This window comes from Canis lupus, chromosome 35 (genome assembly GCF_003254725.2).
Source record: "Canis lupus dingo isolate Sandy chromosome 35, ASM325472v2, whole genome shotgun sequence".
In the NCBI taxonomy this organism is placed as follows: domain Eukaryota; kingdom Metazoa; phylum Chordata; class Mammalia; order Carnivora; family Canidae; genus Canis; species Canis lupus.
In genome coordinates this window covers 1010824-1030098 of record NC_064277.1, presented here as the reverse complement: position 1 = coordinate 1030098, position 19275 = coordinate 1010824, and the positions used below count along the sequence as shown (strand labels likewise).

The window sequence follows — 19275 nt, the reverse complement described above, 5'->3', positions numbered from 1 at the left end:
ATTAGTATGTATTGTATTCAAAATAAGTGATTTTCTTTATTAATAAGGAGCATATATTCTTTATATTGTAATTCTAAATCACTCCTGAAGATAGAAAAATAAATTTCTTAAAATTTTCCTTTTCAGAGTCATTTGTGCTCACCACTAACCACAAATATCTAAAAATTAGTAAAAACAGTGGATCTCTTTTCGAGTGCTCTTTCTTCATCATGTCACTATTGTTTGTTTGCATGACATTTTAAAATAGATTGTGCTTCATTGTAAGTTACCCAGTAACTCGAATTTTTTTTTAGAAAAACAGAATAGAAAAAAATACTAGTGCTGGCCCCTAAGCCAAAACAAAATAAATACACAACAAAAGCAAACTTCTCCAGATATATACGTCGGTCAGGCAGGCGATCACGAACATGGTGGATTCATTTTAGGGTCAGCATCCGTTCAGATGGGACTTTTAGATTTTCAAAATATTTTTGAAAATAGTTTTCACGATCTACCGTGTTTTCACATTTGCCTCCTGGATTCCCACAATGGTCCTGTGGGTAGGTGAGCCAGTTAAATTGACATTCAGCTGCTAAAACATCCAGGGCCTTTAGATGAGATGGGTATTTCCTTTTTCTCTAACATTAAAGAAATTAGGACTGGTGTGGCAGCGGAGTCATACAGTCAGCACACAGGGCTCTTTCTGACTTGCTTCTTTGCGACCCTTATCGTGGCCTCTGTCTGCAGATGTCCTCCTGTCACAAGGCGGCCACTGTCGCTCCAGCCACCATGGCCTCAGTCCCGTCGTGGCAAAGTCCAGCACTTTCTCAGGAGCCACACGCAGCTCATAATCCTTCCTACATCTGCTTGGCTAGAATTGATTCACATGCCCAGCCCTGGTGGCAGTGGAGGCTGGAAAAATGCAATTTTTTAGCAGATAGCACATTGTTAAGCCCAAAAAGTTCCTGTTTTACATTAGTAAGAAAAATGGAAAAGATAAATCTAGGGGAGGCAATTAGGTTTCTGCCTACATAGTTGATGAGGAAACTAGAATAGAATGGTTTTGACTTGCCCAGATTTACAAGATAGTGGTGGATGAGGTTGTTGAGATGCGATGATCTCATGTAGTATTTCTTCATTTCCTCAAATTGCTGATTTTTTTTTTTTTTTTAAATTGCTATGCTTCTTATTGGCAGTCTTACTGTGGGAGCTGGGGAATTTTTCCCAAGTTGAAATGCTTTTCTCCTCTTCCTCTTAAATACACCAAAATGTACCTTACATTAAATGACAATATGGTTTAGAACAGCGGTCCGTACTTACAGATTTTTGTGAATTATATCATGTTTGACATTAGGGAAATTTGTATTTTTAGTAAATCTATTATAATGATATTTTGAAGGACTTGTTTTTCATAAAAATTTGTTCATTTGACTTATTCTACTTCTCATAATTACTTGTGATTAAATACAGAGTATCCTATAACTAATTCTGTCCTACTAAATACGTAGAGAAAGGCGATGTGGAGTAGACCTTCATGGTTCAGTACAGTGGCCATTGGAGACATGGCTTGTGTAAAATACATACCAGATTCCAAAGACTCAGTACACAAAGAATGTAAAGTATCTCAGTTTTTTATATTGATTACATGTCGAAATAGTATTTCGTCTTATTGCATAACATGAATTATATTAAAATTATTTTTTTCTTTTAATTTCCTCAACGTGTTTACTAGAAAATCTGAAATTATAAATGTGACTTATGTTCGTGGCTCACATTATATACTCCTTTCGGACAGTGCTGTTGTAGAGGAAGTTGTGCTGCACTAGATTCAGGATCCTAATCCAGTTCAGTCCATAATCCTGTTACATAATAGTCCTGCAATCTTGTGGGTTTTTTTTTTTTTTTTTTTTTAAGTCTGTGTATTTGATCTCTACCCCCGACGTGGGGCTTGTATTCCCGACCCCGAGGAGATGAGGAGTTGCATGCTCTGGGGGCTGGGCAGCCCGACGCCCCACTGCACCTCCCTGGGTCCCAGAAGGGCTCATGTGATGCCGCTCCCTCTAGTCCCGGGCGTTCCAGGGCACATCCGGGGCCCGTAGCTGCCGTCCCCAGGTCAGGTGGTCTGATTAGAGTAGTTAAACCTCCGAAAAGGTCTTCAAATGGTTGCTGTAGACTTGTTTGCAGTCCATTTAAAGTTTCACTGTGATACTAAGAAACTCTAACCATGGAATACTTCCACGTTTGTCACACATACAAGCTACAAGACTAAACTTTGTGGATGAGTGACTCACAGAAAGTCACACTTCTGGTGTCAGCCATTGTACCTCCGGGCCAGATGTTGGTCAAGACAAGGCTGCATAATAGTGTCGATAAAGCTGAGCATGTTTGAAGCTATTTCATGCGCCTCACTTCAGAAATGCGTAGTCAGAGATCTGGTGTTGAGTATTTTAACCTGACATTTATAAAATTCTTAAAACTTTGAACAATGACTTAAATTGTCTCAAATTCTATTATATACCACTAATTTATATTTTCTTAACACTCCATAGAACCAATTGCATTTGTTTAGAATAGGAATACATTTTACTTTTTCTGAAATTTTTAATCTTTTAAGTTTTTTTTTTTAGAATTTTCAATACTGAGAATTTTCTTCTTTCATAAAAACTGGGAATGCGGATGCCTGGGTGGCTCAGTGGTTAACGCCACCTTCGGCCCAGGGTGTGACCCCGGGGTCCCGGAATCAAGTCCTGCATCGGGCTCCCTGCATGGAGCCTGCTTCTCCCTCTGCCTGGGTTTCTGCCTCTCTCTCTCTGTCTCTGTCTCTCTCTCTCTCTGTCTCTCTCTCTCCCTCTCTGTCTCTCATGAATAAATAAATAAAATCTAAACAAAAAAAATAGAACTGTAAAAAGGCTGGAAAGATTTGTGATAACTCCTATAATCAGCTAAATTGGATGCTTCACTGATAATATACAGAGATAGAACTGTTTCTTTTAGAAAAAAGAAATAGCAGGTGTTTACACTGTCATTTACTCCCAGTTTAACTGAAACTCCTGGAGTTCTCTGATATTCCCTATCTGTTTATTGTATAATATAGATATAAAAAGAAATTAATAAAATCTAGTTGAGATATTATTGCAAGAAATCTAAGTAACCATATATATGAGCATCAACATCTAATTGCCTACTGCTGAGTTTTGGATTTAATTCTCACTATTACTGTTTTAACATCTTGGATTTTCCTACCTTTTGAGGCCGGTAGGGCGGAGGGATAAGGTCAGATATCTAGCAGACGTTTCCACTCCTGAAATGCTTCTGTGCACGTGGTATTTCATACTGTATGCTCTTATTTTACTGATTTACATCCTGGATATTTAGAAGTTTCTATGGTGCCCTCTGGTGGCTTCAGAGCGCAGTGTTAAATGCGGAGGTACTGTAGCTGCCCTGAGTTCTGGGGTCCTTTTGGTGAGAAAGCGCCTCTGATCCTATGCAGGTGTCTTCTGTTCGGTTGCTGCCCCCAGTGTCTTGAGAACTGAAGCACGCAGTAAGGAGAGCGCCTGACTCTAGGGTTTTGCCCAGAGCCGTCAGAGTGGGGGCCCGTGCCCCTGTCGCCCGTCCCACCGGGCTGCTCCCCGAGGTCTGCGAGGTCTGCGGGGCCTGGCCGCACAGCCCCCACTCCCCCTCCCCTGCAAGGTCCAGGGGGTGTCCTCTGTGTCCTACCTACAGCAGGTTCCCCTCCTTCAGCGTCATTTGCTCTGAGTGCCCATTTGGTTTTTCATGGCATGTATTCTAGTTATTTGGGTGTTTTTTGTTTTTTTTTTTTGTTTTTTTGTTTTTTAGTTTGCAATTAATTTATTTCTGGGGTGGTTTTTTCTTTTTGTTGTTGTTGTTGTGTTTGTTTTGTAAAAAGTCCCAGTTTTGTTGACTGTGACTTGTGTGGTTGTGTCTTCTACCCTCGTAGACCCTTGAGGAGCACTGCCTGTCCCCCCCGCCCCCGCCTCCCCGTCCCCATCACCTAGAGTACGCCTGGCACAGTGGAGCCTCGAGCACAGTAGGAGCGGAGATGTTATCATCATTCAGTGCCTCGCGTGCCATTTGCCGGACAGATCTTTGAGGGTTATTTTCTGGCAATGTCTATGGAAAGTGACTGTAATGACTTTTGCATGGACAATCCTGGACGTCCCACGAATCACTATTAGTAATATTACACTTTGAACAGGGCTAGACATGTGGAAGACCTAGGAGATGGAGCTCAGAATATATCCTGGAAGTGGTGTTGAAAATAGAAGTTTATGGGGCACCTGCTTTTTAAAAAAATTTGCTTATTGGCTTCGTCTTTAAACTGTTTAAAAATAAAATTTTCTTGGGGCGCCTGGGTGGCTCAGTCAGTCAGGTGTCTGACTCCTGATTTCAGCCCAGGTCATGATCTTGGGGTCGTGAGATCGAGCCCCACGTTGGGCTCCAGGCTGAGCGCAGAGCTTGCTTAATTAAGATTCTCTCTCTCAGGACACCTGGGTGGCTCAGTGACCCCAGGGTCCCAGGATCGAGTCACACGTTGGGCTCCCCAAAGGGATCCTGCTTCTCCCTCTGCCTGGGTCTCTGCCTCTCTGTGTGTGTCTCTCATGAATAAATAAGTAAAATCTTTAAAAAAAAGAAAAAAAGAAAAAGATTCTCTCTCTCTCTCTCTCTCTCTCTCTGCCCTTCCCCCTCCCCGCTCATGCATGCTTTCTCTCTCTCAAAGCAATAAAATACGAACTTGTTGTATCTGCTCTTTATCAGGTCACTTGCGTCTCAGAAGAGTAGAATTTTGAAGAAAAGTTCTAGTTACAGCTGGTCTCTGTTGTAGGTTAAGTAGCTGTAGCTGAGAATCTCCAGATTTGTCCACCCTTAAATGTCGAGTCAGAACATGCCAAGTGTAAGTCTTGGTGACCAGGAGACTGTTGGCATCCGTTCCCCTTTCAGTGAATCCGTACGGTAGAGAGTTGGGGCCCTAATGCGCTTCTGTTAAATGCCCTGCTGACCGGGGCTTACTTTTGAATTTTGACATCGTGCCTTTCCTCTTCCCTCAGCCGTGCCAGTTTGAGCAGTGCATCGTGCACTCCCTGCAGTCGCTCAAGGGTGTCCTGGAGTGCAAGCCCGGGGAAGCCAGTGTGAGTCGCCGTCGGGGACGCGCGGATCGCAGCGGGAAACGGGTCCTCGGCCCAGGAGAGCGTCTCCCTCGGCCGTTTGCGTGCTGCCCTCCACCTCGCTGCGGGCTGCCCGTCCCGGGTTCCCATCCGGGTTCCCAGCTAGGCCGAGGGAGGTCACAGCGTGAGCCGGGCCTGCAACGCTTTGTCAGCCGGAGGTCGCGGCCTGCACGCTGTCAGCAGCTCCTCGCAGCTCCTTTCTCAGGCAGCTCTTTAGTCCTCTCCCTTTGAGACAAAGGTCACCCACGCTGGAAGCAGTTTCCCACGTGTGAATTTTTTATGTCAAACTTGATTTTAAAAAAGTCCTGTTTTCCTAGTGGAGTCCAAGAACGTCTACCCAAATTCTTCCCTACAGGTCTTTCAACAGCCGAGAACACAGGAGGACGTCTGTCAACTGAGCATCAACATCCTGCAGGTAACGTGCAGAGGCACGATGCGCCGACGCCCGAAGGGAAGCGAGTTGCAGCGAAGGGCCTCTTAGTGAGGATGGAGGACACGTGGGGAGCGTGCATCCTTTGCTCGTCTTGCCCGAGTCCGTAACATTATGGCAAGTTCGGTAACAAGACAAAGTTGAAGGAAAGATGAATCCCCGCTTGTCCTAGCAGCCCCCCGCTGTCCTTCCCCTTTTTCGGTGCTCCCGTACTTTACGGGGATTTTTGTTGCAGCCCGAATTTAATGAGGTGATCGTCGTTTACCTCGTATCTAGAGCTTGAAGCTCTTCCATTAGGATCAGGCCTGGTGCTTTGTGGGAACATGAGCAAACGTGAGCATGTGATGAGCGGCTGAAAGGAGGGAGCAGGTCGTCTTCCCGAAATATAGTCAAGAATGTATAGTTGAATCAGAACACGGTGATTTTAATGTCCTGTCGCTCACGTTGTGCACATGGGCGTAAAGTTCCCAGTGCGTGCATATAGGATATGTCTCCTGTCTCCTGGGACATGCACGTACTCACACGCCACTTCTATGTATTTCTGCGGGGGAGGTTATTTATGTAAAATTATTGGGGCACCTGGGTGTGTCAGTCGCTCAAGCATCTGGCCCTTGATTTTGGCTCAGATCACCATCGCAGGGCTGTGGGATCGAGCTGTGTCCGGCTCTGGTGCGAGGCGTCGAGGCTGCTGGAGTCTCTCTCGCCCTCTGCCCCGTCCCCCTCCACCTGCACGTGCATGTGCACATGCTCTCTTTAAAAAAGAAAAAAAAAAAAAAAAAAAACAGTTTATGTACAGAAAGTCATTTTTTCTGAAGATTTTATTTATTTATTTGAAAGAGCACAAGCAGGGAGAGCAGCAGGTAGAGGGAGAAGCAGGCCCCCCTCTGAGCAGGGAGCCCGATGCGGTGTTCGAACCCCGCACCCTGGGACTTGGCCTGGGCCGAAGGCAGACGCTTTGCTGACTGAGCCACCCACGCGCCCCAGGAAATTATTTTTAATGTCCGAACAGATTAGTATCTAAGAGTTCATGTTACTGAAACTTCTTATTTTTGACATAGATTTTTATATACTGCCTGGAACAGTTGAGCACCAAGCCTGATGCAGATGTAGATACTACACAGTAAGTAGACTGAACCTAGTCTCGCTGATGCATTTAGGAGGATTAAAAATCTAGCCTGATGTTTGACATGTAGTCTCATATCCTGGGACAATGAGACGGATAAGATAGGTTGTGTGTATTAGAATTAATTATGTTTTTACGTATTTGACGTGGATCTTTTTGATAGTTTTTTACCTTCTGAACCCATCTTAGTGTTGCTAGAGACATGCTGAGTAAACTGAACACCTGGTTGGCTTACTAATTATTGAAAGGAACAAGTTTTATGAATAACAAGAATGAAAATTAAAATATAGAACTCCTGGTTGATGACCTTTAGAATTCTGATGTTAGAGAATTAGTAATGTTCTTGTTAACGACTAATCTTTCTACTAGAATGAAGTCTGGGTCAGGCTGTTATTTGAGCTCCAGAGGACACATCTTGATTCTTAATATTTACAAATTCTGGTAGTAATTCTTTTATAATACTGTTGGATGGGATCTTTTAGTAATGTAACTTATCTGAATGTTACTGAATGATACTTGGCACGTGTCACTTCTGCGCACCAAAGGTTAATACTCTGACACGGAAAATACTGAAGTAAATGCCTCTTAAGTCTATAATGGGTAATTTGAGAAGTTTTCTACGTTTGGGTTTTCTTGGTGTTGGTTTTTGCCTCTCAGTATATAATACTCCTGCCTCTTGGAGACTTAATAAATATTGATTCGGTTTTATATGTTTAACACAGTCCACCAGTACTTTGTATTGTTAATCAATCCACTGATATTGTTGATTGAATGCGTTTTTCTTCCCATATTGCTTTCTTATCATTTCTGTTTCAGACACCATTAATTCTATTACATAGGCTACGTGTTTCTGAACTTTTTTCTTAATTTCATTTTGTCTTAAATTCCACGTAAGTGTTTCATATATACACACACATACAGTGCAGTGTGCAGGGCGGTGATCCGACAGCTCCATGCATCGTGCGTGTTCATCACAGGTGCCCTCCTTCATCCCCATCACCCGTGTTACCCAGCCCCACTCCCTGTGCTCCGGTAATCGTCAGTTCTCTGAAGTTAAGTCTGTTTCTTGGTTGGTCTCTCTCTCTCTCTCTCTTTCTCTTTTTCCCTTTGTTCCTTTGTTTTGTTTCCTGAATTACCCATATGGGTGAAATCATATGGTATCTGTTTTTTTCTCACTGACTTATTTCACTTAGCATAACACTCTCTAGCTTTATCCCCATCGTGGCAAATAGCAAGATTTCACTCTTTTTTGTGGCTGAGTAATAATCCACATATATATACACACACACACACACACACCACATCATTATCCGCTTATTGGTTGATGGACACGTGGGCTCTTTCCTTAATTTGACTGTTACTGAAGATGCTGCTATAAAAGCATCATGGTCAGCGTTTTTGTATCCTTTGGGGAAAGACGTCAGCCGTGCGCTTGCTGGATCCTTAAGGCACATCCGCACGGTTCTGCAGAGTGGCTGTGCCAATCTGTGTTCCCGCTAACACCGCCTGAGTGTTCCTTTTCCTCCACACGCGCGCCGACACCCTGGGTTTCTTGAGCACACGCGCAGCCACTGAGCCACCCGGGCGTCCCACCGGGCGTTCCCTGTGTTGGTGTCAGCCGCGCTGACGGGGTGAGGTGGCACCTCGCCGTAGCTTCCATTTGCAGTTCCCTGATGCTGAGCGACGGTGAGCATCTCTCCACGTGTCCGTTGGCCATCCGGGTGTCTGTTCGCGTGTTCTGCTCATTTTTAAATTGGATTATTTGTTCTTTGGGTGTTGAATGTTAGGAGTTCTTCGTACGTCTTGGATACGAACCCTTCATTGGGTGTGTCGTTTGTAAATATCTTCTCCCGTCCCGTGGGCTGCCTTGTACCGTGTAGTTTTGCTAATTGTTTCCTTCGCTGTGCAGAAGCTTTTTATTTCGATGTAGTCCCAGTGGTTGACCTTTGCTTTTGTTTCCTTTGCATCAGGGAAGTTATCTAGAAAAAATTGCTCCAGCTGGTGTCAAAGGAGTTCCTGCCTGTGTTCTGTACTAGGACTCTTAGGATTTCAGGTCTCACATTTAGGTCTTTAGTGCATTTTGAATTCATTTTTGTTTATGGTATAATGAAGTAGTCCCGTTTCTTTCTTTTGAACATTGCTGCCCGGTTTCCCCAACACCATTTGTTGAAGAGACTGTCCTCTGCGCATTGCATATTCTATCCTGTTTTATTGAAGACTAAGTCACCATATAATACGGGTTTATTTCTTGGTTTTCTGTTTTGTTCCATTGATCCATGTGTCCATTTTTGTGCCACTACCATACTGTCCAGAACACTACAGCTTTGTAATATAATCCACGTCCAGAACTGTGATGCCTCCAGCTTTGCTTTGCTTTTTCAAGATTGCTTTGGCTATTTGGGGTCTTTACGCTTCCATATAAATTTTAGGATTATTTGTTCTAGTTCTGTGAAAAATACTATTGGTATTTTGATAGGGATTGCATTAAAAGTATATTTTGCTTCGGGTGGTATAGACATTTTAGCAATGTTCTTCTAATTCATGAGCATGGAATGTCTTTCCGTTTTTTTGTTTGTCTTCTTCCATTTATCTTTTGTAGATTTCAGAGTATAGATCTTTCACTTGTTTGGTTAGGTTTATTCATAGGTATTTTATTATTTTTGGTGCAATTATAAATGGGATTTTTTTTAAATTTCTCTTTCTGTTGCTTCATTATTGTATAGAAATGCAATAGATTTCTGTACATTGATTTTATATCCTGTGACTTTACTGAATTCATTTATTATTTCTAGTAGTTTCTTGGTGGAGTCTTTGGGGTTTTCTATATATTTCTGAACTTTTTTTCCTGTTCCATTCAATCATACATGTCTTACATCTTTTTGTGTTTTTTTAATATTCATTAGTTTTTTATTGTTCAGATTGGTATCTTTGTATTCTCTTTTAAAATGTTATTTGATATTTTCATCTATTTAGTGTTCCATATGAATTCTAAAATCCATTGGTAAGGTTTAAGGAAAAGAATTCCTGCTAAGGGACGCCTGGGTGGCTCAGCGGTTAAGCATCTGCCTTCAGCTCAGGTCGTGACCCCAGGGTCCTGGGATCGAGTCCGACATCCGGCTCCCTGCGAGGAGCCTGCTTCTCCCTCTGCCTGTGTCTCTGCCTCTCTCTCTGTGTGTCTCATGAATAAATAAATAAGATCTTAAAAAAAAAGAGAGAGAGAATTCCTGCTAAAGTGTTTATTATCATCCTGTTATATCAACTAATCAGTAGATTATACTATTTCCTCTTCTGCAATTTTCTATCTTTGGTCACTTGTTGGTTATTAACTAATTTTCTAACTCTACTCACCTATAAGATGTAAAATAAGAAAATGAGCTTGAAAAAGTCCTTTGGAGATTCTGAGAGTCAAAAACATTTCAATTAATTTGAGTCTGTGCCTAAAAATTAAATTATCGGGTATTTTCCCCTTTGGTGATTTAAAAAAAATCTACTTGAGTATTCGGAAGACCCAAAGCAAATATATGGCTTATATTAATAGATAGCCCATGGTGTCTACTTTCTGCTGTTAATTTTTAAATATAAAAAACCAAAGTTATGTGATTTTTGATCAAAAGGTTTTAAAGTCAAATTTACACAGGGTTCATTCCTTTTTTTTTTTTTTTTTGAGTTGTAATAGACATAGAACATTCTTAATTTTAGTATTTTAATTTTCTCTTACTTGCTTCTATATTTAGTCTTTCCGTTGATGTTTCTTCTCCTGATTTGTTTGGAAGTATCCATGAAGACTTCAGTTTGACTTCTGTAAGTAAGATGATAAATAGAAAGCTAAACATGTCATTTTAAAACTATATAATGACTTATAAATCAGTCTGAATTACTTTGCTATTGTAATACTGCCTTAGTATACTATCCTGGACTTTGGAGCTATGCTGTAGTTTGTGAAAATTTTAGTAAACGTATAATTTTATATGTATTCCACACTTAAAAACTGTTTAGCCGAAGTTGCAACTTAAGTAGTTCCATCTACTCCTTGTATCCTACTCACAGGTTTGTGAGTGTGAATAGGTGCCCTAGTGGTTCCCGGATGTTTGAAAATTGGAGAGGAAGCAGAAGACAGGTGCACATCTCCCCATATCTTTCTTCTTTAACCAGAAAAGCTCTGCTTTTCTTTATTTCTGTAAGTTCCCTAATAGCATCTCATTTGAGCATCAGGTTCTGTGGCAAAAACAAAGCCATACCACCTACTATATGTGCACATTTACATCTTTTTTTTTTTAGTATATATGTGTATTTAGGGATAATTCACACACACATTTTATTACATGTGTATATTCAACTCTTGAAATTTAGACCCATCTGTCTTAAAAAAAAAGTCTCTCTGGTTTGTCATTTGCTTGAAGGTTGTGTGTGTGTGTGTGTGTGTGTGTGCATACATGTGTGTACGGATAAATGTATGTGTGTCTCTCAAGAAAGAAGACATATGACCTATCTCATTCCCACAATACTATAAGTACAAATTCCTAAATAAGAAATTTGTTATATTAGGAAAGATTAAGAACTCTGTTTGGGGTTAGGTGTATTGAATGAGTGACGTTCAAGCAGAGATACTTAGTGGGTCATTGGATATACTAGTCAGGACCCCAGGAAAGAAATGTGGACGTAGATTTGCGAATCAGTAATATATAGTTGACCCTTGAGGAATGCAGGGGTTAGCGGCATCAGTGCCCTGTTCACTCGAAAATCCACGTGTAACTTTTGACTCCCCTGTAACTTAACAGTATTCTGTTGAAGGAAAGCCTTACCGATAACAGGCAACTAACACATTCTGTACGTTATTATGATGTGCTGTATGTATTACAGTAAAGCAAGTTAGAGAAAGTAAATGTTACTAAAATCATAAGAGAAAATACATTTATAATAGTGTACCGTATTTGTTGAAAAGAAAAATTTGTGTGTAAGTGGACCAGTGCAGTTTGAACCATTGTGGTGTTCAAGGGTCACCTTAAAAGCAATAGAAGGCCTGGGAGTGGATGAGCATACTAGGAAAAATACTAGTAGAATGAGAGGAGGGCCAAATATTTAAAATTTCACTGGGGATACTAGTATTTAAGGGATGGCCAGAAGGAAGGAGCCTCAAAATTCCCCAAAAAGAATAATCAGAGAGAGAAGAAAATCCAGGTGGAGCAGGGTTCCTGAGAGAGGTGGGAAAGAACATTTAAACAAAGGAATATGTAACGGTATCACGGCCTGGTAGAGGATCAGGTCAGGTCAGGTGAAGACTAGCGCCTCTGGGCTTGGCAGCTGGGTGTTCGGGGTGATGTAGGAGAAACAGCAGCGGGTTGCCAATGGGCGGCCCCGTATGCCTTGGGTACAGGTCGACTAGGAGCGGAGGGGGTCGATGTAGAGCTTAAACCATTCTCTCCACTGTGAACATAGAAAGAATAGCAGAGAGGGACGCAGGCTGGAGGAAAGAACTTCCTAAATTGAGGAGGGCCTTAAGAGCTGCTGGGCCAGCTGGGCCTTTTTTCTCTGCCCTTTAGAACGAGCCTAATTTCTACAGGCAGGACCATCTTTTCGTTTGGAAACATTCATTGTGTGAGCTCGGAATCTTCCTTCCTCTTAGCTAACACCTTAAATCTTTCCAGCGTTTCCTAGTGGAGGGGCAGTGGTTCTCCTCTTAGCCCACCAGTGTCCTTCGCGAGGGCGGAGAGGGCGGAGCACAGGGCGGGGCTGTGGCCCTGGCAACTGGGAAGCAGCCAAAGGGTGCATTAGGTTAGTCTCCATGGACTCACCGTGAGCCTATGTCAGCCACACCCCGGCTGCTTCATACTTGCTTCTGCTGTTCCAGGATCGTATCTCTCCCGTTTTATTCCTTAAAATTGTTCATTTGATGCCAAATTCAGTTTGTATGTTCTCTGCATTTGGATGATATCGCATTAGATTTGGCCCAGATTATTGAGATCATCCTGTTCTATAATCCAGCAAAGAGGCAGTTATGGCCCAGGTTTGGAGTCAGGAGACACTAGTTTGCTTCCTGGTTGTCTTCTTACTAACTAATCTGGAGCATGTCATTGGGGGTGTCTAATTTTCTGGACAAAATTGGAATGGTAGTGCCTACATCTCAGAGAGTCTGTGAGAAATAATTGAAGCAATGCATAACTGGCGAGTACTGCCTTGGATAGGTGGAGTTGTCATTTTCGAACGTACATATTTATCTAAGTTCTTAGTAAGCTTTTAATTAATCATTCAAGTTTAAGAATTTGGTTATGGTAGTGTTCAATTATTCTTCCCATTTTCACTTCTTCTGATTGGTTAGATTTCAGGAGAAAAATGCACTTACAAGAGTAAGACTTAAGGTCACTCAAGTTATTTTTCATTTGGGGAAAAAAAAAACAAACATGCAGATTACAAGGAGAATAATCAAAGAGATATCCCAGCCTGACCTGTGTGCCTATGAAGTGCTGCTTAATGCTTTCTTTTTGGCTTTCACTGGCCATTTATTCACAAAATGTGAAGGAATTATGCATACCATAATCCCTTTTCCTTGTTTTATCATTTATTTTCCTTGCATAGATTAATTCAAGGCCATTCACAGCCTTTCATTTGTTTGAAAGTACTTTAATAACCCCTTGCCCTTTAATTATATTTGTTGGCCAAAATAAAAAAACAAAACAAAAACAAAACATTGAATGGGCCATACTCTGCCAGCAATAAAGAAAATAATATTTTAAATAAAAAAAAATTTATTAAGTTTTAAAATTTTTGATGGAGCTAAATGAAATTATTGGGGCTTGGCAATGGAGTTTAAAGTGTAACTCAAGACAGGTATCTCTCTATTTTTCACATTTATTATATTGACTTTAACATAGATCATGTACAAAATAGTAAGCAAAATACGGTTGAAAATTTTTCCTGGAAAGTAGTTTTGCCTTAGTGTTTAGTCAGAGGATCTTAAATCAAGGCTCTAAATTAGTCACTGTTGTTCTGGAGAATGCTCTCACACTGAGGGAGCACGGGAAAAGTGTTTTTGGTGAGCCACAGCCGCAGTGATAACGGCCATTCCTGGAATTCTGTTTACAAAAATAGTTCTTCTGAACTGTAAAATGATGTTTATTCATCATTCCTGGGGTCTGGCAGTTGTAATGAGAAATCACTTTAAAGCTGGCTAGAACCCCGGAGAACACATCTAGCCCCTTGGTGACTTGATGCTGTGGGGGGGGGGGGTCCCCTTGCCTCTGTCCATCACTCCCCGTAAGAGGAAAACTATTCTACATAAAAGACATCTGTGAAGGCCCAGTTTTGGGAGGAACCCATCATGTGGATGGCATTATAACTCTTTTTCAAGTTATGAAAAATTTATGATTGATTTTCTATGAATTTTTGCGGGGTTTTTTTTTTTTTGCGGGTTTTTTTTTTTGTAGTTATTTTAAAACACGCATTTTTGAGGCTTTTTTCTGCTACAGAAAATATTAGAGTAACCAGTAAAGTAGAACCCCTTTCATAAGAACAACAGCCGATCAGACCTTACTAATGAACTGGTTTTCCTTATGGATATTAAATTGCAAAGGCACCATTAGTTGACTCTTCTGTGCATTATGTAATGACAAGCAGTTAGTAAATTATGGAATTATATTATTTCTCTCTATATTATTATTGGGGGGAAAAGGAGCCAAGAAAAACAAAACATTGAATATTGATAGTAAACATGAAGAAATTGTAGTTAAATTTAACAAACGATAACCGTTACCCAGTTTGTTCCTGTAAGTGTAATTTTCTAAACCTTTGTTTTGGCTTTTAGGAACAGAGACTTTTGATAGTCCTAAGTAACTGCTGCTACCTAGAACGTCACACCTTCCTAAATATAGCGGAACATTTTGAAAAGCATAACTTCCAGGGAATAGAGAAAATAACACAGGTAAGCGAATTATGTCATATGAACAGGTTGGTGGTTTTATCAATTTAGTTTCCAAGCTCTTTTCTTAGTACACTCTCTCTTTCGCTTGTCCTATATTTTTTTCTCCTTATCCCCTCCACAGCCATATTCTTTGCCCATCTTCACCCCACCCTGACTCTGAAGGGTTCTTGCCCTTCTTATAACTCCCCTTAAATCATTAATTTAATGTCTTCTTTTCTCTACATCAAAGCTTTCTCAAGGCAAAAGCTGATTTACTCCCTACCCAGGCTGCTGAAAGGAAGGCAGAGAGATAGGAAGAAAGGCATCAAACCCAAATCTTAAGAATCATCTCAGATTTGTTTCCTTTTAGGTTAGAGCTTTGACTTTAGAGCCATGAGCAGACTCCCTGAGCCTGCAGTAAAGCTCCCCCTGCTTTTTCACACCTCTTCTTCCTCTCCCCCTTTCCCGATGACCACAGGAGGCTTTTGCTTTTTGCTGCTTGGGCAAGGGCACGGGTGCTCCAGCACAGAGACACAGACACACACGAGACTGGCGTAGAACAGCTATCGGGTGCTCAGTAACTTACCTGGAAACTACTGCTCTCCACTCTCTAATCCACGAACGTAGCAAAGTCAGACAAAAATGAATGCTGTATAAATCAACAGATTTTTTTTTTCAGATGTTATACTTTGTTGTTTATATTTTTTCAAGTAAGCAGGAAAGGAAAAAGAACCAACTTCTGCTTACTTGAAAAATGAAATGACCTTCTTATTAAAGGTTGGTTGGTTCTTGGGCAAAGGTTTATCAGATTTCTAAGTAAAACTAAGCTAGAACCACTTTTACAGTTTTCTCAGTGCAGAAAATAAGAAAGATAATGATCTTGTTAATCTTGTAATCAAAAAGTACTGTTGATGGATTGCATATTTTTACAAATGATAGTTACAGTTTGTGAACTAGAAATGGATTTTTTTTTCTTCAAAGAATGAAAATGTCAAAGTGGGTGGCTCTGTCTTGTTTTCCTGCCTTTTCGTAAAGATTAATCATCCTGATGAGAAATGTTATGACTTAAGGCTGTAAGGCCAAATGTTGAGTTTATTTCCAGAAATTTTTGTGTTGAGAATTGCAAGGTGCTCTCCTGCAGTAAAGAATTAGTATTTGTAGAAAGTGAACACTTTGTTTTTGTGTGGTAACAGTAGTAGTGACACAAATTTATTTATTGGACAGGGTTTTTATCATTTAAAAAATAAATGATTAGGAATTGCATATAACAGAAGCAGTAAGTTTGGTTTTCTTTAGGTTTTTACAAAGTTAGGAATAGTACCTACTGCTTCAGTTGACAGGATAAAGAAATAAAATGAAGTTGACAGACAAGTAGGCTCAGATACCCTTCCTAGTCTTGTTAAATCTTTTTTCAAAGATTTATTTATATATTTGAGAAAGAGATGGTGGGGGGAGGGGGAGGGAGAGAAAGTCTCAAGAAGATTCCTTGCTGAGCACAGAGCCTGAACTGGGGCCAGATCCCGGGACCCGAGGTCATGACCTGAGCTGAAACCAAGAGGTGGACACCTAACTGATTGTGCCTGGGTGCTCCCCCCACCTTTTTTTTTTTTTTTAAGGTTGATTTACTTATTTATTTTAGAGAGAGTTGCTGATACCATTTTGAAAACCAAGGTAATATGTTGGATCCATGGGTACAGCTTAGAATAAATGATGGACTATTTTTTCACACTCAGAATAGCATTTTTTATTACCAGCGTTGAATATCATTTGGTTGCATATTGAATGAATCAGTGTATATCATCCATCGGATTTAGATGGTAACATTTGTGCTGATTGCATTTATTATGAGTGGATCCATTAATTTCATGATGCCAACCAAGTAAATATCTCTTGCATTAATGGAGAAATACTGCCAGCCGCCACTGTTTTTCATAGTTCCCTTATCAGACGACAGAAATCTCTAGAGGCATCGATCCCAGAAAACCCGTGGGGGCACGTTGTTCACACAACAGTTTGTTATCCATTCTGTGACCCTGTTTCTGCCCTTGGAAATGATGGTTCACCAGGGGCTTCTAACTTAGTGTCACCAGACGTTAGACACTCTCGCAAACCGCTTTCCAGGTAGGATTTAGTAGTTTACCGAAGGTTCTTCAACGCGTATTTCCTCCTGCTTTCTTATAGGTATTTCTACCAGTAGAGGCATAAAAATGGCCAGTTGCTAATTCCCTTCATCTTGAGCCTCCTCTTCAAAAGTAGAATCAATTTTAATTATATTTAATTAATTAAGTTATGTCAAAATCATATTATAATTTTATATTTAAATAGGACACAAATACTATGTGTTTTAGGAGTTTTGCTTATAACATTAGAATAACATTGTCAACACGTTACATCACCATCAGTGTAACACGGTATGTTTCTTTTCTACATTACAAAATTATTTTCAAGTATTTTTGTATTAAATATTTTTATCTGTACCAAAAACTAGATTATGTAGGTGTGAGATAGAAGAATAATAAAGTGAACACATGCACACCTGTCGTCAGGCTGAAGAAATGGAGCATATTCCCCAGGACCCTTTGTTCCCTGCGCATCTGTATCATCTTTTTTCCCTTATGGACACTTATATCTGCATTTTGTGGGTTCTAAATAATCCATTGTTTAATATTACCTGTTTCTAAATAACATCAACGGGGTTATATGGTATGTATTTTTCTGTGACTTGTTTTTCCTACTCAGAATTGTTTTTGAGATTTATCCACGTTGCTGCATGTAGTTTATGCTAACATGTAAAACAAATTAAAGATTATATCCCTTTTTTCTTCCTCTCAGCTTATATAACATTGGACTTATTTATTTTTTTGGATATTTATAAGAACTCTGTGGTTCTTTCTTCGTGAGATGATTTTTAATGACTGGTTCAATTTCTTTAATGGTTAAAGAACCATTGTAGTTTTCTCTTTCTTCTTGTTACTTGTGGTCATCTGTATTTTTCTTGTACTTTGTCCATTTTGCCTAAGTTTCTAAATTTATTGGCATAAAATTGTTTTATAATAGTTTCATATTATTTCAACTCCAGCTGCATCTAAGATTATGTTCCCTTTCTAGAGTTAATATTTTCAGTCTTTTTTTCTTGGTCAGAGTCTTTTCAAATTTTGGCTTTACTAATCTCTGTTTATGTCCTTGTTTTCTGCCGCAGTAATTTGAGCACTTAGCTTAATTGTTTTATTTACGTATCTGATTGATTCCAAACCTTTCAACCTTTTTAATACAAACATTTAAGGCTATGAATGTCCCTCTATCTCTTTAGCTCTATGTCTTTCTTTGGCTGCTTTTTAGATCTTTTTAATTTTCTTTGTAATATTTCATAGTTGCTCTATGATGTGTCTCTTGGTGTATTTTGTTGGCCTTTTTTCCCCCTGACTCCAATTGATACCTTTAATCACCTGAGTTCTGAAAAATTCTCAGCTGTAACCCCTTTCAATATTTATTCTTCTCTATTCTCTCCTTTAAGACCTCCAGTGGGATATATGTTAGACCTTTCCACTCTGTTCTCCACGTCTCTTATATTTTTTGTTCACGTTTCCACCCTCCAAATCTTTAATTCTTTCTAACGATTCAGAATATTTCATTCAGCTCTCTCTTCTCATTGACTTTTTCATTTGTATCTAATCTTGGTGAAATTTGCTGTGTATTGACATTATACTTCAGTTGTTTTTCATTTCCAGAAGCTCTTTGATTTTTGTTACTAAGTAAAGGAAAATGACTAACCTACTCTGCTGGTATGATCTCAAACATCAGTGTAAGAGGTAATGGCAGTAAAGTTATTTCCCATGCCCCTTAGACCATTCTGTGTAAGTGGCCAAATCAAATAATGTAGAGTCAAGTAAAGGACTATCCCTGTTAAGAAGATAGGAGCAGTTACGAGAAGCCGCAATAATGAGATGTGAGACGGTTAATCTCACTATAAAAAATTGACAGAAAAAGAAGAGTTTGGGGAATTTGATAAAGATTAGTGGTAAGTCACCAGGCTAGAACCACAGCGGAAGGTGAGGGAAGCGAGGAATGATGGCAATGATGGCTCTTGTTAAGTCCTAGAGACGTTATGCGTCCTTCTGTTTCAGGGTGACAGTATATCCCGTTTCATCCTGTTTTAGTTTTCTTTTATTATTTTTTAAAGATTTTATTTATTTATTCATGAGAGACAGAGAGAGAGATAGGCAGAGACACAGGCAGAGGGAGAAGCAGGCTCCCTGCAGGGAGCCCGATGTGGGACTCGACCCTGGGTCTCCAGGATCAGGCCCTGGGCTGAAGGCGGCGCTAAACCGCTGAGCCCCCCCGGGCTGCCCTTAGTTTTGTTTTAATAGTGCCACCGTTACTAGGGATTAAGAGTTCATTTTTAGAAATTATTTACTTGGCATTTATTTGTCCACATTTGACAAGTTCTGTTTCAATAACACAGAGTAATATCAATTTGCCACTTGTCTGGCCGTCCATTTGTAAAAGATGTTAAGAAGCATCCTAATTTGACGAACCTAGTTACCCATACTTCCTTGGATAGATGTTCTCATTGTAGTTTGATGATTTTATTTCGGTGGAGATCACTCAGTTCAGTGTACTCTTTCTGTCATCTTAGAAATGAGATTAACGTTTTTAAAGTTATTTT

At 40.2% G+C, this 19275-nt stretch overlaps 1 protein-coding gene across 8 annotated transcripts in view; it reads left to right on the top strand.

The window, feature by feature from the left end:
* EXOC2 (exocyst complex component 2) overlaps positions 1 to 19275 on the top strand; it is a 225168-nt gene that overhangs the window by 136513 nt on the left and 69380 nt on the right. For all 8 annotated transcript variants that reach the window (XM_049105967.1, XM_049105966.1, XM_049105968.1 and 5 more), the window contains 5 exons: positions 5046 to 5126; positions 5518 to 5577; positions 6651 to 6712; positions 10450 to 10516; positions 14514 to 14630. In XM_049105967.1, coding sequence (XP_048961924.1) covers positions 5046 to 5126; positions 5518 to 5577; positions 6651 to 6712; positions 10450 to 10516; positions 14514 to 14630 — 387 coding nt within the window. The remainder of the gene's footprint in view (positions 1 to 5045; positions 5127 to 5517; positions 5578 to 6650; positions 6713 to 10449; positions 10517 to 14513; positions 14631 to 19275) is intronic.